At 44.9% G+C, this 21,542-nt stretch overlaps 1 protein-coding gene and 1 long non-coding RNA gene across 2 annotated transcripts; both read left to right on the top strand.

Moving 5' to 3' along the window:
- The first annotated feature begins 11 nt into the window (after positions 1-11).
- On the top strand, positions 12-2,480 carry MOCS3 (molybdenum cofactor synthesis 3). Its single transcript, XM_082226273.1, has one exon. It carries the CDS (start codon positions 19-21, stop codon positions 1,327-1,329), a length of 1,311 nt encoding a protein of 436 aa, XP_082082399.1. The 5' UTR covers positions 12-18; the 3' UTR covers positions 1,330-2,480.
- Positions 2,481-14,849: 12,369 nt separating this feature from the next.
- Positions 14,850-21,124, top strand: LOC309534409. The gene is made up of 3 exons (XR_014220693.1): positions 14,850-14,939; positions 15,976-18,856; positions 18,894-21,124. It is a non-coding gene; the product is annotated as an uncharacterized lncRNA (long non-coding RNA).
- The last annotated feature ends 418 nt before the right edge of the window (positions 21,125-21,542 follow it).

A 21,542-nucleotide genomic window follows, 5' to 3' on the forward strand; every position in this document is an offset into this window, starting at 1 on the left:
CCGCGGCTGAGGTAAATCATGGCGGCGGGAAAGCGCGCTGAGGGGACCCGCGTGTTGGGAGGCGGCGGCGGCGAGTCCCAGGAGCCGGAGGCGCCAGGCCCTCTTCTCCCGCTGAGCCGGCTGGATATCCGGCGCTACTCCCGGCAGCTGGTTCTCCCGGAGCTGGGCGTGAGCGGCCAGCTGCGGCTGTCGGGCTCCTCGGTGCTGGTGGTGGGCTGCGGAGGGCTGGGCTGCCCGGTGGCTCAGTACCTGGCGGCGGCGGGCGTGGGGCGCTTGGGCCTGGTGGACCCGGACGTGGTGGAGCTGGACAACCTCCACAGGCAGGTGCTGCACCGGGAGAGCCGCCTGGGCACCCCGAAAGCGCGCTCGGCGGCCTCGGCGCTGGGGGAGCTCAACTCCCGGGTGCGCTGCGTGCCTTACGAGCTGGCCCTGTCGCCCAGCAACGCCCTGCAGCTGGTCCGAGACCACGACGTGGTGGCCGACTGCTCGGACAACGTGCCCACCCGGTACCTGGTCAACGACGCCTGCGTCCTGGCCGGGAAGCCCCTGGTCTCCGCCAGCGCCCTCCGGCTCGAAGGGCAGCTGGCGGTGTACAACCACCGAGGGGGCCCCTGCTACCGCTGCCTCTTCCCCAAGCCGCCCCCTCCGGAGACGGTCACCAACTGCGCCGACGGAGGGGTCCTGGGGGTCGTGCCTGGCATCCTGGGCACCCTCCAGGCCTTGGAAGTGATCAAGATCGCCTCTGGCATGGGGGCCACGTGCCACGGGTCCATGCTGCTCTTCGACGCCCTGGAAGGCAGGTTCCGCCACATCAAGCTGAGGCCCAGGGACCCCAGGTGCGCCGTGTGCGGGGACCACCCCACGGTGACCGCCCTCCAGGACTACGAGGAGTTTTGCGGGTCGTCGGCAACAGACAAGTGCCGGGCGCTGCACCTCTTGAGCGGCGAGGAGAGGGTGTCCGTGGAAGAGTACAAAAGGGTCCTGGACAGCCGGGCTCCTCACGTGCTGGTGGACGTGCGCCCGCCGGTGGAAGTGGACATCTGCCGCCTGCCGCATTCCCTCCACGTGCCCTTAAGTAAGCTGGAAGGAGGAGACGAAGGATCCTTGAAGTCCTTGCAGGAGAGGATACACGAAGCGAGGCAAGGGGCGGACGACAGCACGGCTCTCCCCCTTTACGTGGTCTGCAAATTGGGAAATGACTCTCAGAAGGCGGTGCGAATATTGCAGGGGTTGTCTCAGAATGGACTTGGGCCCATTTCTGTCAAGGATATCAGGGGAGGGCTGATGGCGTGGGCTAGCAAAATCGACGAAGAGTTCCCCCAGTATTGATGTTTTGTTTTTATTCAAGTGTTTCATTGATCACTCTCGTGGCTGAAAATATTTGTAATACTTCTGCAGAAGACTTTTTGGAATATGTGAAATTTCTTTTTTAGGAAAAAAAGTTATTATTATTATTATAAAAGACAAATGTGTGTGCGCGTCAATTTGTTAAAAAGTCGTATGGGGTTGTAGCCAAGGCTAGTCATGGTCAGAGGAAACCCAATGCAATTAATGGACCTCACTAACTTAGGCCTTTTACTTTTACTGATGAGAAAATCTTAGATGCAGCTCACATCGTTTCAGAAGAATTGCTTCCTTAATAAGCTAGTTTATTTACATCTTTATTTTTGAATCTCTAATACTTTTCCTTTTACTAGTATTGATGCTTGTCTCAAGCTGCGACAAAAGCCACATCAAGACATATATCAGGTTCCATTTATGTATCGTCTAATACTCTTGAGAGCATTGAACATCACTGATCCAGTGAACTTTGAAAATGGCAGTCTCCCCTTCACTTTTCTTTATCATCTCCCTTGTGTGACTTTAGTAATTATTTTGCTTAACAAAGCTGAGAGAGCACTCTTCAGCTTTCTCATGTATTCCTTCTTCCTCTCTTTGCTGCCCCCCACTATATCAGTTTGGATGCCATTTGCTGCCTCTGCATCTTGGAGAATATTTGCTCCTGAGTCCTATTGGGTGTATGGGGTTTACATCTTGCACACATACTTTGCTTTATCCCACACACCATTGCTGGGAACTTTTGTTATCTAGCACTTCATCGCTTCCTTTAGCTCCAAACTCTCCATCTTTTCTTTATGACCTACTTGGTTGTGAGCAATAAAATAATGTGAGAGAGGCATTCCTAAATAACTTGGAGGAAGACATTTATATAACCTGTAACTTGAGGTTTCCCCCCTCATATAGTTTAACCCGACTAGTAGTGGATTTCGGAAAGAGCAATTTTCTGTACAAGAAGAAGATGGTGTCTGTTGTGTACTATAGTATTCATCTTCATGCCTGTACTTCTGTACTGGTGTACAAATTTCCTCTGGCATGAAGTTCAAAGCTCATATGTTTACTCAACTAACAGATCTTGGGAGAATGCTAACAGAACATGTACTTCCTCAGTGCTGTAAAATAAATACATAAATCAAAAATAATTTGGCACACTGAACATATAAATGTATTCACAAGCATTTGCTTTGCTTTTTTCTGTGTTCAGAATTCATGATGTCAAACAGATCTTGGAGATTTGGGACAGAAAATAGGGTGAAACAGCTGTGCAATAAAGGCCACAATAGGAGGGAGATTGAGAGCCATGTGATTATTGATAGTTGAACAGATACTGTCCACACTCCCCCCCACCCCAAATATTTCTTTGCAGACACAGGCGTTAGATATATGAATATGAAAGCTGGAGTTTGGGGAGTCCCTCTCACTTCAGTTGTTGCTTGATATAAAATTTATTATTCCCAAATAATCATTTTTAAGTATCTGATTATGAGTTTAAATAGTGAACTTTTACACAGAGAGAACTTTAAAACATTCATATCCCACCTCGGTCACAGTAATTCTTGAGGCAGCTGACAATATGAAAGCATGCTATAATCATTAGAATACTACCATAAAATTTAAACAGAAAAGCATATCTAGTCTTTTAGATTGAAGTACTGAGCACCATGCATGCTAATGGCACTGTGTCTCCTGTTAAACACAGTATTCCTATACTGTTCTTGTCCACTTTTCATACGTTTACTAGCTATGACTGTGATCCTGTTTCTTTCCAAATGAAATGAAATAGGGCTACTTTTTGCAGGGTGGAGTGCATGTGTACTAGAAATTCATTCAAATCTTTTCTGGATACTTTAGAGCAGGGGTTTTCAACCCTTTTGAGTTCACAGCTCCCTTGAACAACTACATTCTTTCTGCGGCACCCCTGTGGGGCTCAGGAGCTGGCAGCCCCTCACCCTTTTTCAAACAACCTCCCTTGTGGAGTGTTCCCTCAGCCTCAATCTCCTCTCTCCTTGGGAGTTTTCCAGGCAACTGCCACAGCCAACCCTGGTCTCTGAACCGCCTCAGCTCCTGGCAACCCTGCCCCAAAGGCACCATTTGCCTGGGGAGCTTGTAGCCAGGACTGCTGCAACAAACAGCTGAGCAAGTCTTTGAAAGGCAGGGATGGGGGAGGGAAGGAAAGAGCAACAGAGGCCAGTGTTGCCTGCAGCACCCCTGACCATCATTCAAGGCAGCCCAGGGTGCCACGGCATACTGGTTGAAAACCACTGCTTTAGAGAACATGATAGTGGTATTTAGCCAAGCTATGGGAGATTAGGGGAAAATACAAAGTGATATGGATGGTACCTGACTAAGTCATCTTGGAGTAGTTAATTATGATCAGTGGACATGTTAATTATGACTAACTGAATCCCATTGATTTCAGTGTTTCTACTTGCACTCTAACTTGGATACCTCTCTATATGGCCTAACTGTAAAGTGGGTAATGTTTCTAACAGCTTTAATAGGCTGTGATATTACATTCATTCTTTCTTCCTCTTGGTGCCCTTATCCAGCATGCTAGAGATTTTTGACATGTGATGCAATTTTATAGTTGAAGCTGAACATACCTTACACACACCCTCCCCATTATTTGTCTGCATGACCTTAGATGAATGCTAGGATATATGTGTAATAAATAACATAATCTCAACAGTCCAATCAGTTGATCTTGCTAATTTAGACATTTGTGTAGTTAAACGTCTAGGTTCAAGAAACATGGCCTAGCTAGGCTGCAACTCAGAATCATGTTGCAATCTTAGATTTATATCACTACAATTACATTCCTGAGAAACCATTGGCTCTTACGGTTGATCTGAATGTGTGTTTTCATGTTCGCTATTGGCATTTGTGCTTTCCATATTACATTTTGTACTTGTTGATCTACACTGGCGCTTTCTACAGACTTTTGTTATAATGTGGCTAATACCACCCACTGTGCACATCTTGTAGCAAGCCTGTATCTCTGCAGTAAATTCCTTGGTAATGACTGGTAGACCAACTCTGCATTACATAGATGCCTGCAAACATGCAACACCAGCCTTGCCATGCGGGAATTCCCTGCAGAAGACGGCAGTGCCTGGAGACAGGCAGTCAGGTCGTGCGTCCATAGTGACCAGAGAAGGAATGACTGCAGCAAGGAGCGCAGAGAAAATAAACACCATGGTGCTTTTGCACAACAGGATGTCTTCCTCTATGACAGCTGCAACCAAACACATACCTCCTGTGTCAGTCTCTACAGCCACAGCAGGAACTGTACCCTTCCAACTGCTTGACTTCAACCCAAAAGGTGCATTCCTCTATTATCTTCCGAGACAGACGGATGGCAGCAGCAATGACTGGCAGTAACCTGGACACTTCTTAGTGTGATTCAGCCCACACAAGAGCTGGCTCTATGGCTGTTGTGGAAAACACTCACATACATACTAACAGCAAATTTACTAACAGCAGATTTACATCATGGAAATAGTATAGCATGTAAATCTGCCTGCAGTGAAATCTAGTGCAAAATTGCATTTTAAAGTTTGCACAGTTAAATCAATGTGTGCTAGGTGGTGCTGCAGGGTAATTCATGATTAACTTTGCATGGCGGGAATCTCAATACATGGGATGAGAATGAGCTGCTTCGTTTTAGTTCTTTTGGGAGGACTGGAATTTTGTGCAAATCATATAAAATCGACAGCAGCAATTTGGTACGTATACTTTAGCAGTTCAAAAGCAGCACATAATGACAGGCTGCAGACAGTTAAAAAGAGAGGGAAAAGCAAAGCAAAAAGTTTCTGTGTTGCCTGTATTCATTTCAAGTGTGGTGCTGCAGGTGGCCATGCAGATTCCATTAAAATGAATGGACAGTGCTAAGTAGCACAGGCACGATAGGATCACAAACATGCTGGTTAATTTTCAGGCCTTTGGATATTCAGAATGCTTCTCTAGTTCATGTCCCATTAGGGGAATAATTATCCTACCTAAAATTACCCAGTGCTTAAAGCATTTTAGTTTTTAACTTTCAAAGAAATTTGGGGAGGTTTCTTAAAGAATCAGATTGTTTCCTGTATTGTCACCTTCACCACAAAATGTAAAGAATCAGATTTTCATGCTGTGCCCCCTCCCTTAAAGCATCAGGATTATCAGTCCTGATTAAAGTACTTTTCTACCAATCCAGGGGGGAAATGCGAATTGAGCTTTCAGAGGTTTCCCCCCCTCCCCCAGTTTCCGGAAAGATTAAGTATATAACTCAAGCAATACTGACAAACATTACTGACACACCTTCAGATCTTAAATATCTAAAACAATTCTTTTGCTCAGTTCCTGACAATCCTGATCATCCTGCTTTATCCATCTGTTACAGTGCAAAGTTGATCTACCAATCTTTGAGGTTAGTCTCACTGGGACTTGTCCCTCTTCTCTTTCTGGAATCTATAGTATCCATCCGTCTGGGGATGCTAGCCAGATCCAAGACAAAGCCACAAACAGTGCCCATATTCCTACTTCATGCTGATTCATGCCTAGCAATAAAATGACATAAAAAACTATGCCTTAAGAATGGTGTGTTTTGGCGCCCTCTTGCTGAATCCTTGGACAGCTGGAACTCAGTATAATTGCATCCATTCTCCCATTGCTTCACCTTTCGCCCAGACTCTACCTTAATCTTCCATTGATGAACACTTGCTCCTTGCTCACATATGCTTCATGCCAGGCTCTGGACCCAATGAACTTATTACTTCTGTTCCTGCTCAGATTCCTTGCCTAGAGCAGTTTCTAATGCTGCAGCACTGCTGGCACAAGGAACTTGCATGCGGGCAACAGGACTTCCTCTCTTGCACCCTCGAAATAAGCTCTGGGGTTTGAGGAATGCACACTAGGAAAAAGAAATGGAAGTCCCATTGTGCCCATGGAGCTCCACTGCATTTTATTGTAAATTGTCCTGTGATCTTTGCATGAAGGATGGTGTAGAAATAACAACAACAGCAACAGCAGCAGCAGCAGCAACAACAACAGGATGCAACCACCTAGTGTTCAACCATTGCTCCTTCTCCCCTTTCTCCTCAAAAGTAAATGCCAGGATGTGATGTAGGGTAAATTCCTTCTTATCCCTCCCTGCTGCTCTATAATTTGTACTGCGGAAAACCAAGCTTCCTGCACATGTATTACTCAGCATAATGTACTTGCTCAGCTAACTGTGAGCTTTCCCCTGCTCTCAGTACTTCTCATACAGCAGTGGAACTAGAAGTCCTGATTTTATTGAAGTCAGCTGTAAAGGTTCTTTTGATTCCAGTACTGCTAGTATATAAAATCCAGCACCCCACGAGCCTTGTTAACAGATAACAATGCTGTCCTCTGGAACGGTGTAGAAGCAAATGTTAAGCCAGCATGCTCGCTATAGGCAGCATCTGAAAAACATGCTGGATCTCAAAACAACAAAGAAGATCGTAAAATTGTGCACTTTCATATACACTCCAACAGGCTTAGTTTTTTCGTTTCTCTCCCTGTTTCAAGTACTCGCTGTTCCTTTTTACCCCTCATTTGGGAAACAGCTGAGGATTTCTTTTAAAAATGATGTTTGCTGAAATATGTAGTACAGTTGCCGTTCTTGGGGGCTCAGCTCCCTTACCCTGCTCCCTAGAAGCTCAATCTCAGTTTGACAGATGCACCTTGACCCCAGAACACGTTGTGAAGATGGACACACACAGGCACAGAAATGCCAGTGCTTCTACATTCCTTATCGCTGCCTATCTAGACGAGTTTAAGCTGCAGCTATTTTGTAAGTGGCTCTATATGTTCTACCGAGTTTACTTGAGCCAGTGTGTTGTATTGGTCAGAGTGCCAGGCCAAAAGGGATGGAAGAGACCCTGGTTCAAGACCCCACCTGGCTTTAGGTTGAGATTCCTGCATTGCAGGGGGTTGGACTAGATGACCCGTGGGTCCTTTCCAACTCTGCAGTTCTACCTACTTCACAGGGTTCTTGTGAAGATACTGTGGAAGAGAACTCTGCACAGCACCTTTACCTCCTTGGAGTAAAGGCAGGAAATAAATGGAACAAATAAACTGTTATGCTCAGTTCTGCACTGCTTCATAGGTCAGGCAATTGCTGAGTAAATTTTTAATGAAACAGAACAGCAGCCAGAGGTGAACGGTGGAGTCCTCCGATTGTCAAGCTTGGTGGTGTTGTAAAATATGCAGATTTCACCTGCGAAATGTTAAAAGGTATATTCTTCTTCTGGGATTCAAGCAAAGTGTTAAGATGAGCCACTTTTACTTGCCAAATTTAAACGGAAGTAAGAAATAAGGAGGCAAGGGCTGATAAACTTTTAAAAAGTATCATGATCAAGAGACTTAATCTAATTATGGAAGAAATTTCTGGCGCTGACTTTTACTCTTCATATAATTAGGTGAATGAATGGATACTTCTCCAAGCATTGAAAAGCCTATTAGAGCTCTTGATTAATTATCCACATGACGTTATTTGTTATGCACAGAGTCTGATTAATCTTTCACTGACTTAGATAAAAAAAGAAAAGTTTGAAATAGAACACGGAGACTGTACTGGATTCATAGCTCTTTCTAGGCTATGTTGCTTTATTGTCTTCTAATGGAACAGTAGAAAGAACTATCCATTCTTTTTCTTCCTACTATGTCTGCCTGCAAACAAGGGTGTTTTTTTGTTTTTGTTTTTGAGCCAGGGAAGGGCAGGTTATGTAGCTGTAGAGACCAATGCAGGAGAGACATGTTTTGTTGCAGCTGGGGCAGATGAAGGTGTCCACATGCACCATGGTGTTTATTCTCTCTGCATTCCTCCCAGTCATCGTTCCTCCTCTGGTCACTGCTATAGATACAGGAACTGGCTGTGTAGGATGGGTGGCGGTTAACAGGTTAAGGTTGAATCATTTGAGCTATCCAGGTCAGTCAGTCAAAATATGTTTTGATTAACCCAGTAGTCTTCAACCTTTTATAATTATAATTATTTATTTATAACCCGCCCATCTGGCTGGGTTTCCCCAGTCACTCCCAACAGAATATTAAAAACACAATAAAACATCAAACATTAAAAACTTCCCTAAACAGGGTTGACTTCAGATGTCTTCTAAAAGTCAGATAGTTGCTTATTTCCTTGACATCTGGTGGGAAGGTGTTTCACAGGGCAGGCACCACTACTGAGAAGGCCCTCTGTCTGGTTTCCTGTAACCTTGCAGTGAGGGAACCGCCAGAAGGCCCTCAGAGCTGGACCTCAGTGTCCAGGCTGAACGATGGGGGTGGAGATGCTTTTGATTTTCAGGACCCACCTTTGTGCATCTTGGAGACCCACTCTTAATTTTTTTACAACATATTTCTATGGTGGCCGTGCTACTGTTGTCATCCGGTTTACGTTGAGTTGTGACCCAAGAGTGGGTCTTGATCTACCAGCTGAATGAAGGCCAACATGAACCTAGCATTTCCCAGATTGGTGACCTTCACATGTTTTTGAACTTCCACCAGCCCCAGTCAGTATAGCTAATGGTTAGGGAAGATGGGAACTGAACTTCACCCAAATAAGAACAGCTGATTTAACCAGTTACATCGTTACAAGACTTCAGCATCTTTGCAAATAATATACAGCATTAATTTGAACTGTAACAGAAGTGAAAACAAGCAAACAGGGTGTTGGTAGGCAGTCCATATGTTTAAAGACACATCTTAATACATATGTACATTTTGACAGTTTGTGGCATTTGTTGCAATACATTTTGTTCTCAGTTTCTGTGCAGCCAAGGAAATATTGCAATTCTGACAGTAACGTATTTCTCTTGGTTAGGCAGAAAGTGAATTATTTACAAGTAAGTTATCAAAACCATCCAAGTCATCGAAAAATTTCCTCCTGGGTTCAGTATAAACACCACAATAGAGAATATAATGATAAATGTAAAGTTTTCAGTTTGAAAGGATCTTTCTCTCTTAAGGAAACTTGTGGAATTCAGTCTTTATGAGTTGCAGTATGACCTGTTCTGGTCCGAAAGAGAAACACTTGGACCGTGGTCGCAGTGGACCTTTCACTTGAGGGGTCTTTCTGGCTGTACAACATGCCAGACCTACATGCTGCTTAAGCAGTCAATCTTGTCTTTCCTCATGTATTAAGTAGGCTGTCCACTTTAAGAACCTTTATAGCTATAATATTTTCATTCTTTTATATATAATATTTTCATTTATAAAATAATGAAAAGCATCTTTCAAAACATTGCAAAACTGCTCTGGAATTTGGGGCGGGTGGCAAGATGCATTTAGTGATGTCACAGGTACTATCCAATAGATGCTCTCCATGGCTATACTTTCTTCAGTTCACACTGAACCTCAGCAAATGCTTGAAGAACCAGCTTTTGAGAATGTATCCTGGTTCCTGGTGCAGAAATGCATGTTGTACTGAACACAGTGGGGGAACACTTCCTTCGCTGCTCGTAAAAAATTATGTCCGCCCTGGGCAGAGTTCTCATGCCAATGTAATATTTTCCATGTGTGTTTCTTCACAAGACTAGTTCCACAGCATGTCTGTGGAGGAAATGGCTCGAAAACAAATAGAACTATACAATGCCTTGGACAGCTCAAGACTTTGAGCACATAATTAAGCTTAATGTCAAATGGTAATTAAGCCCTGGAGAGTTCTAAACATGAAGGAAATGATTTAATCCAAGGATGGACTTCAACATGCCAGGGTATGCCAACATATGTTACTAGCCTGATGCCCACCAGGGGAAGGGCTGTAGCTCAGTCATAGAGGATCTGCTTTGCATGCAGAATGTCCCAGGTTTAATCCCTCTCTATCTCCTGATAGGGTTGGGAAAGGCTGTTGCCTGAAACCCTGGAGAGCCATGCTTAGCCAGTGCAGAACAACTGAGCTTAATGGGCCAAGGGTCTGATTTGGCATAGGGCAATTTCCCTCTCTCCCTTGAGATCTTTATTTCTGATTCTGCAGGTCCTACACTATCACTGGGTTGTGTGGCTACTCTGGATTTTGATCACAGCCTTTCAGTAATTCTTCACCCTTTTTTGCAGTCTGTTGAAATAAAGTAGTAGATAGGTAGCCGTGTTGGTCTGCCATAGTCAAAATAAAAAAATTCCTTCCAGTAGCACCTTAAAGACCAACTAAGTTAGTTCTTGGTATGAGCTTTCGTGTGCATGCACACTTCTTCAGATACACTGTGGTGAAATAAAGGTTAAAGGACCCCTGGACAGTTAAGTCCACTCAAATTCAACTATGGGGTGCGGTGCTCATCTCCGCTTTCAGGTTGAGAGAGGCGACATTTGTCTGCAGACTGCTTTTCTGGGTCATGTGGCTGGCATGACTAAACCGCTTCTGATGCAACAGGACACCATGACGGAAGCCAGAGCTCATGGAAACGCCATTTACCTACCTGCTGCAGCGGTACTTATTTATCTACTCACGCTGGTATGCTTTACAACTGCTAGGTTGGCAGGAGCTGAGACAGAGCAATGGGAGTTCACCCCGTCACACAGATTTGAACTGCCAACCTTACGATCAGTAAGCCACAAGGCTCGGCGGTTTTTAGACCATGGCACCACCACATCCCTGCTCTGGTGAAATAACCAGAGCACTTAAAGTAGACAGAGACTGGAAGAGGGAGTATCTTGCTGTATAAGGTTGAGGCTGGCATCAAGGGTTGGCATGGTTGAGCCTATATCTGAAGTCCATCGGGAGCCACTGCCAGTGGTCAGAGTGGACAATAGGGAATAGATGGACCCAGGGTCTGCTTTGTAAAAAAAACAGGTTTCTATTAGTAGTTCTCATTCCCACTTCCTCTCAACTAAGGGGCTGAGGATGCCTTACTCATGGCCTCTCTATACGTACCTTGTTGAATGCACTGGGTATGCCCCCACTCTGAAGGTCACATTCCCCACCCACCCAAAGTGTTCATACTGACTGGTCAAATAAGAAATAAATAATAATTGCTTTTCACGTGTCCAGCTGCCAGGGGTCACTCACCATCGACCACAAAAGGAAGAAATTGCTGGGCGCTGTTGCAGGCTCCTGTAGACATTGACACGTGGCCCCTCTGTTGCAAAATAACTGCTGTCCCCACCCAACACACCGAATGTATTTGTGCAGTTGCTAAGGAGCGAGAACTCTCCTTCTGACTCCAAATTTAAAATTTTTACTCTCATGACGTTACCTTGAGAAATCAGTTCCGTCTTACACAAATGGAGGTCTCCTTGACCCCAGATGCTGAAAATAAGGCTAAATCCTGTACAGCAAAATAATAACAATAAAATAAAATTGCTGCCACATAAGGTAGAGTTAGTCCTCTCTGCTGGAGGAAGGTCAACTTTGTGAAGCATCAGGAGGACTCTGCTTTTTTTATTTCATAGTTGGGGGAACTGGCCGTGCTGTAAGTTTATTTAAGAATAGCTCTACTGATGTAGATATAAATACTAATCATATCTCAGTGAACATATACAGAGAGAGAAGTGGGATTGTGCTGTTAGCCCAGATTCAGCCATTTGGCATAAGGGCTGAAATAGTCACCATGATGGAAGCTGCTCCATTAGGCTGGATGGGCACTGCCCAACCAATCTTAATCTGCTCCTCGGGAGTCCCAGTTGCCTTGTCTTCTTACTTACACCCAACCTGGGGAGTGGCAATCCTGTCAGCTTCTTAGGCCACATTCATGCCATCTTTTTTAATCACTATGATGCCACTTTAAACTGTCATGGCTTCCCCCAAAGCATTCTGGGAGCTGTAGTTTGTTAAGGGGGCCAAGAGTTGGGTAGGGTTAGTTTGCTCCATTCCCCTCTCAGAGCTACCAATCCCTGAGTTCCCTGTGAAAAGTAGCTCTGGGAGCAAAATAGGGGCCTCTGAATTTGCCCATCTATTCCGCTTGCCCTCCCACTCCCCACAAATGTTGCAGGTCTTGCAGTCTCAGTACTCTTAATACTCTGTTGTATCACTTGGTATACATTTTCATAGCAATAATAAAAATATTTTTTAAACTTCTGCAAAGGGCCTGAAGGTGGCAGTGTAAGATACAAAAATAAGTAACACTTATTTGCAGGTTCCAATTTTGCTTGGACTGCACAGTTAGGTTAGAAGGCTGCCTTGAGCCTCATTCGCACTGTCTAAAAATTTGCTTTGTAGGTTGCTTGCTCCTTCATTTCTTTTGCAGGAACCACATGGCGTTTCTACTGACGAAGTGATTATGTTGGTTTATTTGAAGCTTTCCCAAGCCCCATCCTCTCTGCTTACTCCTTCAGCTTGCAAAAGCTCTCCTTGTCTTCCTGTTGGGGTGTGTGTGTGTGTGTGTGTGTGTGTGTGTGTGTGTGTGTGTGTGTGTTGTAAGGCATATAAAGCAGCAATGTGAGATGCAGTCTAGTAACAAGGCAAAACCACAGAAATACAAACAAAAAAACGACTCCCACAGAGTGCAATGATTTTCCTTCTTTTGCACAGCTGGAATGGAGCCCCCTGTACAAAGACAAGAATCAAATTTGTTGCTCCACTCCTCTTTGTCTCTGATCCCCATCCACTGCTGGCATGCGGCCCCTGGAAGGTTCCCAACAAAGAAGTGTGGCCCTTGTGCTGAGCAAGGGCCCTTACAACAGTTTTATGGAATGCTGCTTCCTGGAATCAGTACAGGTGAGGGGTGGCCTATAAATAATTTAGTTCAGTGGTTCCCAATTAGCTAAATACTGCGAGGGCCCTGTTTTTCAAAAGCCAAGCCATTGACCCCTTACTTTTGAAAATGTGGATATTTTTGTGGAAGTTTCTGTTATGTAAGTGGTGTCACCAAACCCTCCAACAACCAGGATGTGCATCTCACATAACTTGCGTGATAGCACAGTGCCCCAAAACACGTTTTGGGGTGCCATGACCTCATGTGAGAGACCTGTCTGGCCACTATCTCACGTTTTGGGATGCTGTGCTGTCATGCTGTGCTGTCATCTGCAGACCACCAGTTGGGAACCACTGGTTTAGCTTAATATGGCCCACAAATCATTCTATCCACAATTGTGAGGCCTAAGGAGGTTATGATGATGCCTCCTCAGCTGAGTGGATAAAAGGTGGGCCTTTTACCCTCTTCCCCAACAAAACACAGCAGGTAACAGCTGCAACATTCAGCATTGCCTGGTCTTCTTCCTAAGCAGGATTGCAGTTTTAAGGCAACTTATATCCCTGGTTGGAAGCTGGCTGATGTCTAGCGATGGACCCAGTGGAAGCTGGCAGTTGAGAGCTGGTGCCGGGCCTGGGGCAAGATGCACGATAAAAGACTGCTCTCCCTAAATCTTCCTACAGGCCAAATGTTGCTAGTTTCTTTAAACAAGCTTTAAAGTGGCTTAGGTTTCCCTTAGGGTGGGAAAGATTGAAAATAAATAAACAGCATTTATCAGAAAGGGATAGTTAATACGCTTATTAAAAACAGCACTGTTCACAAAACCGAGTGAAAATAAACAAACTTAACATTTTTAGCACTGATACATTACTAAACTACTTAATTAGCAGTGCTATTACATTTGAATGAAAACATACTGCTTATGACTGATCATCAGTCTATTGGCCTGCAGCACATTTAACAGGGCTCTGCAGACTTTTCTATTAGCAAATAATTCAACAATATCACCCAAGCTTAATTTTCCTGCAAGTCTTGATTCAGTGGCCAAGGTTCCCAAATTGGTGAGGGAACTCTTCAGCTACAGTCTCTGGGAGAGCAGTCCTGGGCTCAAGGTGTATGCTGTGCTTTGCCATGTCTGAATCATATTAATAAATATTGGTGCTTACAGAGGACCCTGAGCAATAGATGGAGCAATATAGTCACTCGCTGGTTTGTTGAGACAGGAGCAAGGGCACTGTATCTTGGTACAGTGGTGCCCCTCAAGACGAATGCCTCGCAAGATGAAAAACCTGCTAGACGAAAGGGTTTTCCGTTTTTCGATGCGCTTCGCAAGACGAATTTCCCTATGGGCTTGCTTCGCAAAACGAAAAAGTCTTGCGAGTCTTGCGATTTTTTCCGCTTCCCCCCCTTTTTCTAAGCCGCTAAGCCACTAATAGCCTTTTAGCCGCTAAGCCTTTAATAGCCGCTAATAGGGTTGCTTCGCAAGACGAAAAAACCGCTAGACGAAGAGACTCGCGGAACGGATTAATTTCGTCTTGCGAGGCACCACTGTATTCTGGAGCCACCTAGTGTCGTGGCTCCCCAAATAAAGCTGAGCCTATAATTTTGCAGCACAAAGACACACATTCAGAATGTTATTGGAGGCCCCAGTGTGAGGTTTTATATAATCAAAACCTGGGAAAGAAATATAGCCTCAGGCTGTTACAAAGATGTAATACAGAGCAGAGAACAACAGTTCATCAGTATGTAGTGGATGCTCTTGTGGCCATGTGTATAATTTATTTGCAGGTGTTTGTTTACCAGCATGCTTCATGCTTATATGGATAAATTATGCAAGGCTGTTTACATTCAAGGTCCTGGGCTTATTTCCTGATGTATAAGGAAGGACCAAACTACAAGCAACCAGCAGCACAGCCGTGGCTGGACCTCCAGGCCAAAGTCAAGGTGCCACAAGCTAGGCACAGGCGAACTTGTCAGGTTTGCTTTCTCTGTTTCTTGTTTTTCCAATCTTAATGGCAATTTTACACATTTCCACATCAATTTGCTTAAAAAAAAAAACTCCTCCTGAAAACCCATCAGCGAATTTCTCCTAATATACACAATTTTATATGCAATTTCCCCTAATAGGTACATTTTTGGAAAGCAATTTCCCCTCATATAATGCATTTTTATATGCCGTTTTCACAAATGCATGGATTTGTAGGCACCTTTACTTGAGTTTATGCATTTTTGCACACATTACTTGGCTGGCCGAAGTGGATTGCAAAATTAAAAGGAGTGTGAATTTTGAAGAATGGCTGTGTTTTGCTTCACATATTGGTCCGGTAAGTGAAGATTATGCAGGTTTGCCTTTAAATACGAACTAAATCCAATTTCTCCCCCATTCCTACCCACAGCCTTGGGAACCGTAGTTTTTGCCACCACCAGTTTTACAGTTTGGTTACTCCCCCTTTGGCATCCCCCACTCTGGTTGGACCACAGGTCAATGCAGCCCTCAGCCTGAAAAATGCAAGCAGCCCCTGCATTAGAACAAAAATCCCCCAAACCACCCCAAAGAGTTTACCAGCCTCTCATTAGAAAGATTGAGTAAGTGCAGTTTTGCATTTTAAACTCACTTAAATCATATCACCATCACGACTACACAAATAAAACTTGTTTGCTTCTGCTGCCTTGAAGCTAAGCACATTTTCATGCACAATTTTGTGGCAGGAAGTGATGCTACATTTTTGAAGTTGAAAACAATAAAACGAGCACCTGGAACCATGTACATAAGACCATTAAGTCCAGGGTCTAAAATTACCTAGCTGACTTTGGCCTGAAGCCTTGTGAAAACTGATGAAAGTTACATAAGCATAACGGATAGCAGGGCTGAGCTCTTTATTTCTGTTTAGCTGACGTTTGTATCTGGAGCAGGTCCGAAAAGCGGAAAGGAAGCGATATTCCTATTAGGCAGAGAGAAGACACAGCTGCTGCTAGTCGAATGCGAGCTCAACATGCCATTTTTTCCTTCCAGGCCTGCAGTCTATCAGGTGTGCCCTGCACTATTGACATTGATGGTGATTGCTGTGGAGGGTTCTGCATTATGCCAGTTTAAGGCATGAAGAAAGAAGGGGAAATTGATGCCAGAAGGAAACGAAGAGGGAGATTTCATTAATGCTAATTAAATTCTCAAATCTTTCTTTAGGCTATGGCAGGGTCACCTGGATGAGGGCTTGGCTGCCAACCGACCAGAAATAACCATCCTGGTGTGTTCTTGCACTATTAACAGTTAATAGGAGCTTGATCTACAGAACTCGGCAGGTTCTGCTTTCACACCTGTGGAGATAATCTCTTCAAATTTCTCCAGCTGAAAGCCCTGTTCAAGGTATTAGAATCCCATTTTGGGGTTTAAAAGCATCTTTTCTTTTAAATTCCAAACTTGTATACTTCTGGAAGCTTAGGCAATCCTGCAAGTACAAGACTGCCAAGTTATTTTTGAGGTATTTTTCATTACCAAAATGATAGAATTGGGCATGCAAGCATACAAGTTCATTATTAGAAGGAATAAGTATGCAGAGGCACTTCTGTTTGATGAACACATTTTTATATTTTGAAGTATTTGAAAGTGTCTGAGCGATTATTGTAAGCAGGCCTATTAACTTCTGAGTAAACATGCACGGGAACATGGTGAATGTGATCGGATGTAGACATTGTGGAGTTCTCTTGATTGGGCCCCCAAATACCTGCTGATATATGACTTGTCATCAGGTAAAGAACAGAGGTGGAGAAAGGTAACTCTACAAATCTGTGCAGGAAAACCAGCAACTTATTTGAACGCTTGGAGTGATTACTTGGGCCTAGAACTCACTGACCAGAGGCAATTGATGTGGGAGGCTATATTATGTAAAATTAGCATGTACAATTTTTATGCAGATTTGTCATGGGCCTTATAACTATTTAGTACTCCCCATGGCTTTGTACACACAAAACTAGATGTCAGGAAGAAAGGTCATCCCTAACATCCTGGTTTTCTTTTTAACTTAACGGCAGAGCATCCTGTCATGTGAGCCTCACCTTCACTCTGAATTACCAGAGTCTAGACACAGGTTTACCACCCCAGTGAGTTTTAGAGCAGAGCCCAGAGAAATCCTAAAAGGGCAAAGCAATATTCAGGTGAAATATTAGAAGTTGCCAAAAGGTCAAGATGAGGAATCCCACCAAGGTTTTCAGCTATACATTTTCGTAGGCTGTTGCTTAGATGAGGAGCACTCCTTTTGAACGAGTTGAATAAGAATATTAAGAAGCCAATAAATCACCAGGCAACTTGGCAAGCCTTCTGGCTCGGACCCAGCTGCCACTCTGAGCTGAAACTTTAGGCGGCAGAAGCAAGCCAATGCCAAAAGTAGCAGCCTATAAAGTTAGGAAGCCAAGGGCTGCATACAAACCATACATTTTAAACACATACCCCCTTCCACATCCTAGGAACAGGTTTACCTGCCCCCCCCGACTGTAATCCCCAGCACCAACAACAAACAATGCTCATGATTCTATTGGAGAATGTATGGTGTGCACTCAGCCCAAGGACACATGGTTAGGAAGAGAAAGGCTGGCACTGGCAAGATCAGGTGCAGGAAAATTGTGTTACCTTGACAAGCACGAATATGCATGGGCTATTTTTGGCAGTGCTTGTGATAGTAAAAAAAAGAGACCATCCCCGATTCTCTGTTTCATTCAGTGTCTGCAAGTCACACGTAGCTCGTGTTCTCCAACTACTCTGGACGCTTACCAATTGGAAGTGGAATGTGGAGTATCGCGTTGTGCAGGGTTTATATTGCTTTGGGTATCGGGAGAACGCCTTCACCTCCCAATCAGGGCCTCAGATGGAAATGGGGAGGGGGGTTTGGGTTACCAGGATCTCATTGAAACCCTTTCTGTCCAGCAGTCCTTTTCCTTCTCTTGGGAGCAAAGGAGGCTGCCTCACACTGAGTCAGACCACTGGTGACACTGCCTAGCCTTGACTTTCCAGCCTTTTAGGTTGATCTCTTTCCCAGCCCTACCTGGAAGTGCTAGAGCAGGGGTAGGCAAGCTAAGGCCCGGGGGCTGGATGCGGCCCAATCGCCTTCTCAATCCGGCCTGCAGACAGTCCAGGAATCAGCATGTTTTTACATGAGTAGAATGTGTGCTTTTATATAAATGCATCTCTAGGTTATTTGTGGGGCATAGGAATTCGTTCATTTGTTTTTGTCAAAAGATAGTCTGGCCCCCCACAAGGTCTGAGGGACGGTGAACCGGCCCACAGCTGAAAAAGGTTGCTGACCCCTGTGCCAGAGGCTGACCCTGGGACCCCTTGCATGCAGAGTATATGCTCTGCCAGGGAGCTATGGCTCTTCCCCCACTTGACTGATCCACTGCTCAGCCTAGGGCAATGCAGTGGTAGCTGGTGGAGTGGCCAAGGGGGCCATTGGAGGTGGGATCAAGGGGGACAGTGGAGGCAGGACCATTTCCCCCAACTTTTCTGCCCTTCCTCCTCCCTTGCAAAGGTGCTATAGACTGCAGATCAGCAACTACTGCAGGGCCAAAAGTTCCCCACACCTGCTGTAGACGCTTAGGCAATGCAGTAGTATTGTAACTCGGGCTCCGACTGAACTCAGCTCTGTGAGGTAGTTTAGACTTAAGAGATTCTTTTTGGACAACCCCCTCGCTTATTAATATAGCAGAAAATGGGCAAGAGCTCATCTCACAATAAATACCCATACTGGAAGCACCTTGTATGAATGAACACAATTCAAAAACATTGCATTTGGGCCGATTTGGCAGCCCAATCTGTGGTGATAGCTCTGTGATGGCCAGTTCACATATTCAACTCATTTGATGCACTGGCCATGAACTATATGAGCCAGCTTTCCGTCTGTGTTGTGGAACCATAGAATCATAGAATTGTAGAGTGGGAAGGGACCCTGAGGATCATCTTGTCCTGCAATGCAGGAATATGCAGCTGTTCCATAAGAGGATTGAACTTTCAACCTTTGCATTATCAGCACCACGCTCTAACCATCTTGGCATGGAGGCATGGCACACCCACAGGATAGACGTTTTCAGCTAATCTTAGAGGAGAAATTAATCCTTCAGATATGGTCAGTCTGCAGGCTTTGCAGCTCAAGACTTGTACTCCTTGAACAGTGGCGTTGATTAAGCAGGAGCTTAATCTACTGCTTTTGTTGGTTAGGCAATGCTTGAGAGAAAATAGACTGGAATACATGGCATGCAGCACATGACATGCCAATCAGGGGCTCTATTGAGCTGCACAGCTACTAAGCTCAGAACACGAGGTTCAACTTCCTGGAGAGCTCTATATGCGGACTACTACCCAATAGCCTTGAATTAAGAGATCTAAATATGAATCCTGTGTTAAGTACTTCACTGAGCTGGGACTATCTGGTATCATAACAAGGACATACAGGGATCTCGGGTATCAAGCTACTTCAGGCACCACGTCACAGATCTTGAGCATACAATATGAACACTTGCACTGTTTCACTGTATGCTGAACACATACAGCAGGGGTGGGGAACAACAGTCCTGCTGGGATAGCTCAGTCAGTAGAGCATGAGGCTCTTAATCTCAGGTTTGAAGGTTCAAGTCCCACGTTGGGCAAAAGATTCCTTCATTGCAGGGGATTGGACTAAATGACCCATGTGGTACCTTCCAACTCAACCATTCTATTATCTCGGACCATTGCCTGTGCTGGCTGGAGTGGTTGGCAGGTGAAGTTGCTCACCCACAATGTACAGAGCTCTTCCAATGGGACATAGCAGTCAACTCAGAAAACTTCTTAATGACAAATTGCTGCTAGGTCTAATGCAGGGGTAGCTAATGTGGAGCCCTTCAGATGTTGCTAGATGCCAGCTCCCTAGTCTCACAGTCATGAGAGCTGTAGTTGAAAGGAGGGCACCACGTTGGCTGTCTCTGGTCTTTGTATAGGGTTAAGTTTACAAATCCCATTATGCACTCCATGGATGGGAGGAAACACCTGCATAAAAACACACAGGGCCTAGAAGGAACATGACCCATTGGTGATGAAAATGAAGAAACTGAAGCACAGCCATAATTGGTTGAAATTCATACTGGCTGATGGGTTTCCTGCAGAAGCTAGTTGTCTGGGCCAAGAAAAAATGGATTTCATCCTCCGGGTTTTGCGCATAGCAAGTGCTTACATGATGGGAGCACTGAGAATTAGTGTGTGATTATCGTACTTGCTGTGAGTTGGACATTATGTGTGGAAAAGTTAACCTCACATAGGATTCTCATAAACTCTAAACCCTTTAACAGAAGGTGGAGACCAGCCAAGGTGGAGACCAGCATTGTTCCCCTCGGCAACTCTGGATTTGACGCAGACTGGAAAACTCTGCCCACACGGATTGTGTATACACAATTCATGCCCGTTTCCTTTCCCCGACATATGCATCGAACGAAGCATACAGCTATGACTCAGTCAAGCACAAATACTTTCTATTGAATTAAGATACAGCTAAAAAGTTGGCTGCCCATTTAGCCGAGACTGAAAAACACAACAATCAAACCAGAACCAAACCCTGGAGAGAATGCTCTTTGAACCGGCGGTGGGCAAACGCTTGTTTAATAACGCTAAGCTTCCCAGAATGCCAAAGCATGGAAATAGACAGGTTTGCTGATCCAGCGAGCGATTCGCTTAGGAGGGGCAGAGAATTAAATGAAAATCCATTGCACTGTGACACAGCTTTGCTTCAGAGACATCTTGAATCGCTGTGGTGGTTTTTACATGAAAGGTTCTGGCGAACGCTGTTTGTCTGGTCTGTGCCAAAGGAGATTATGAAAAACTAATTGGATATAAGAAACAAGTAAGAGCTTGCTGGATTTCGCCAGGGGTCCAGCATTCTGTTCTCACAGTGGCGCATCAGCTGCTTGTGGGAAGCCTATAAGCAGGACCTGAGCAGAAGAGCACTCGCCCCTCCTGTGGTTTTCATCAACTGGCATTCAGAAGCACTAGTGCTTCGTACTGCCGCTATCTGAACAAAGGCCCATCTATTCCAGCATCCTTTCACACAGTGGTCTCCCAGGTACAATCTGGGATTGAAGGAAAGAAACCTCTCTTGTTGTTGCTCTAACAACTGGTATGCAGAAGCATACTGCCTTTGAACCTGGAGGTTCATATATGTTTATAATAACAATAATGGGACGCGGTTGGCGCTGTGGGTTAAACCACAGAGCCTAGGACTTGCCGATCAGAAGGCTGGTGGTTCGAATCCCCGCGATGGGGTGAGCGCTCATTGCTCAGTCCCTGCTCCTGCCAACCTAGCAGTTCGAAAGCATGTCAAAGTGCAAGTAGATAAATAGGTACCACTCTGGCGGGAAGGTAAACAGCGTTTCCGTGCGCTGCTCTGGTTCGCCAGAAGCGGCTTAGTCATGCTGGCCACATGACCTGGAAGCTGTACGCCGGCTCCCTCAGCCAATAAAGCGAGATGAGCGCCACAACCCCAGAGTCGGCCACAACTGGACCTAATGGTCAGGAGTCCCTTTACCTTTAATAATAATAATAATAATAATAATAATAATAATAATAAT

This window comes from Podarcis vaucheri (genome assembly GCF_965113315.1).
Source record: "Podarcis vaucheri genome assembly, chromosome: 6".
NCBI classification, from domain to species: Eukaryota; Metazoa; Chordata; class Lepidosauria; order Squamata; family Lacertidae; genus Podarcis; species Podarcis vaucheri.

What these genes read in the sequence shown, in the direction of transcription:
- MOCS3 (XM_082226273.1), top strand. Translation starts at nt 19, where the DNA reads ATGGCGGCGGGAAAGCGCGCTGAGGGGACCCGCGTGTTGGGAGGCGGC.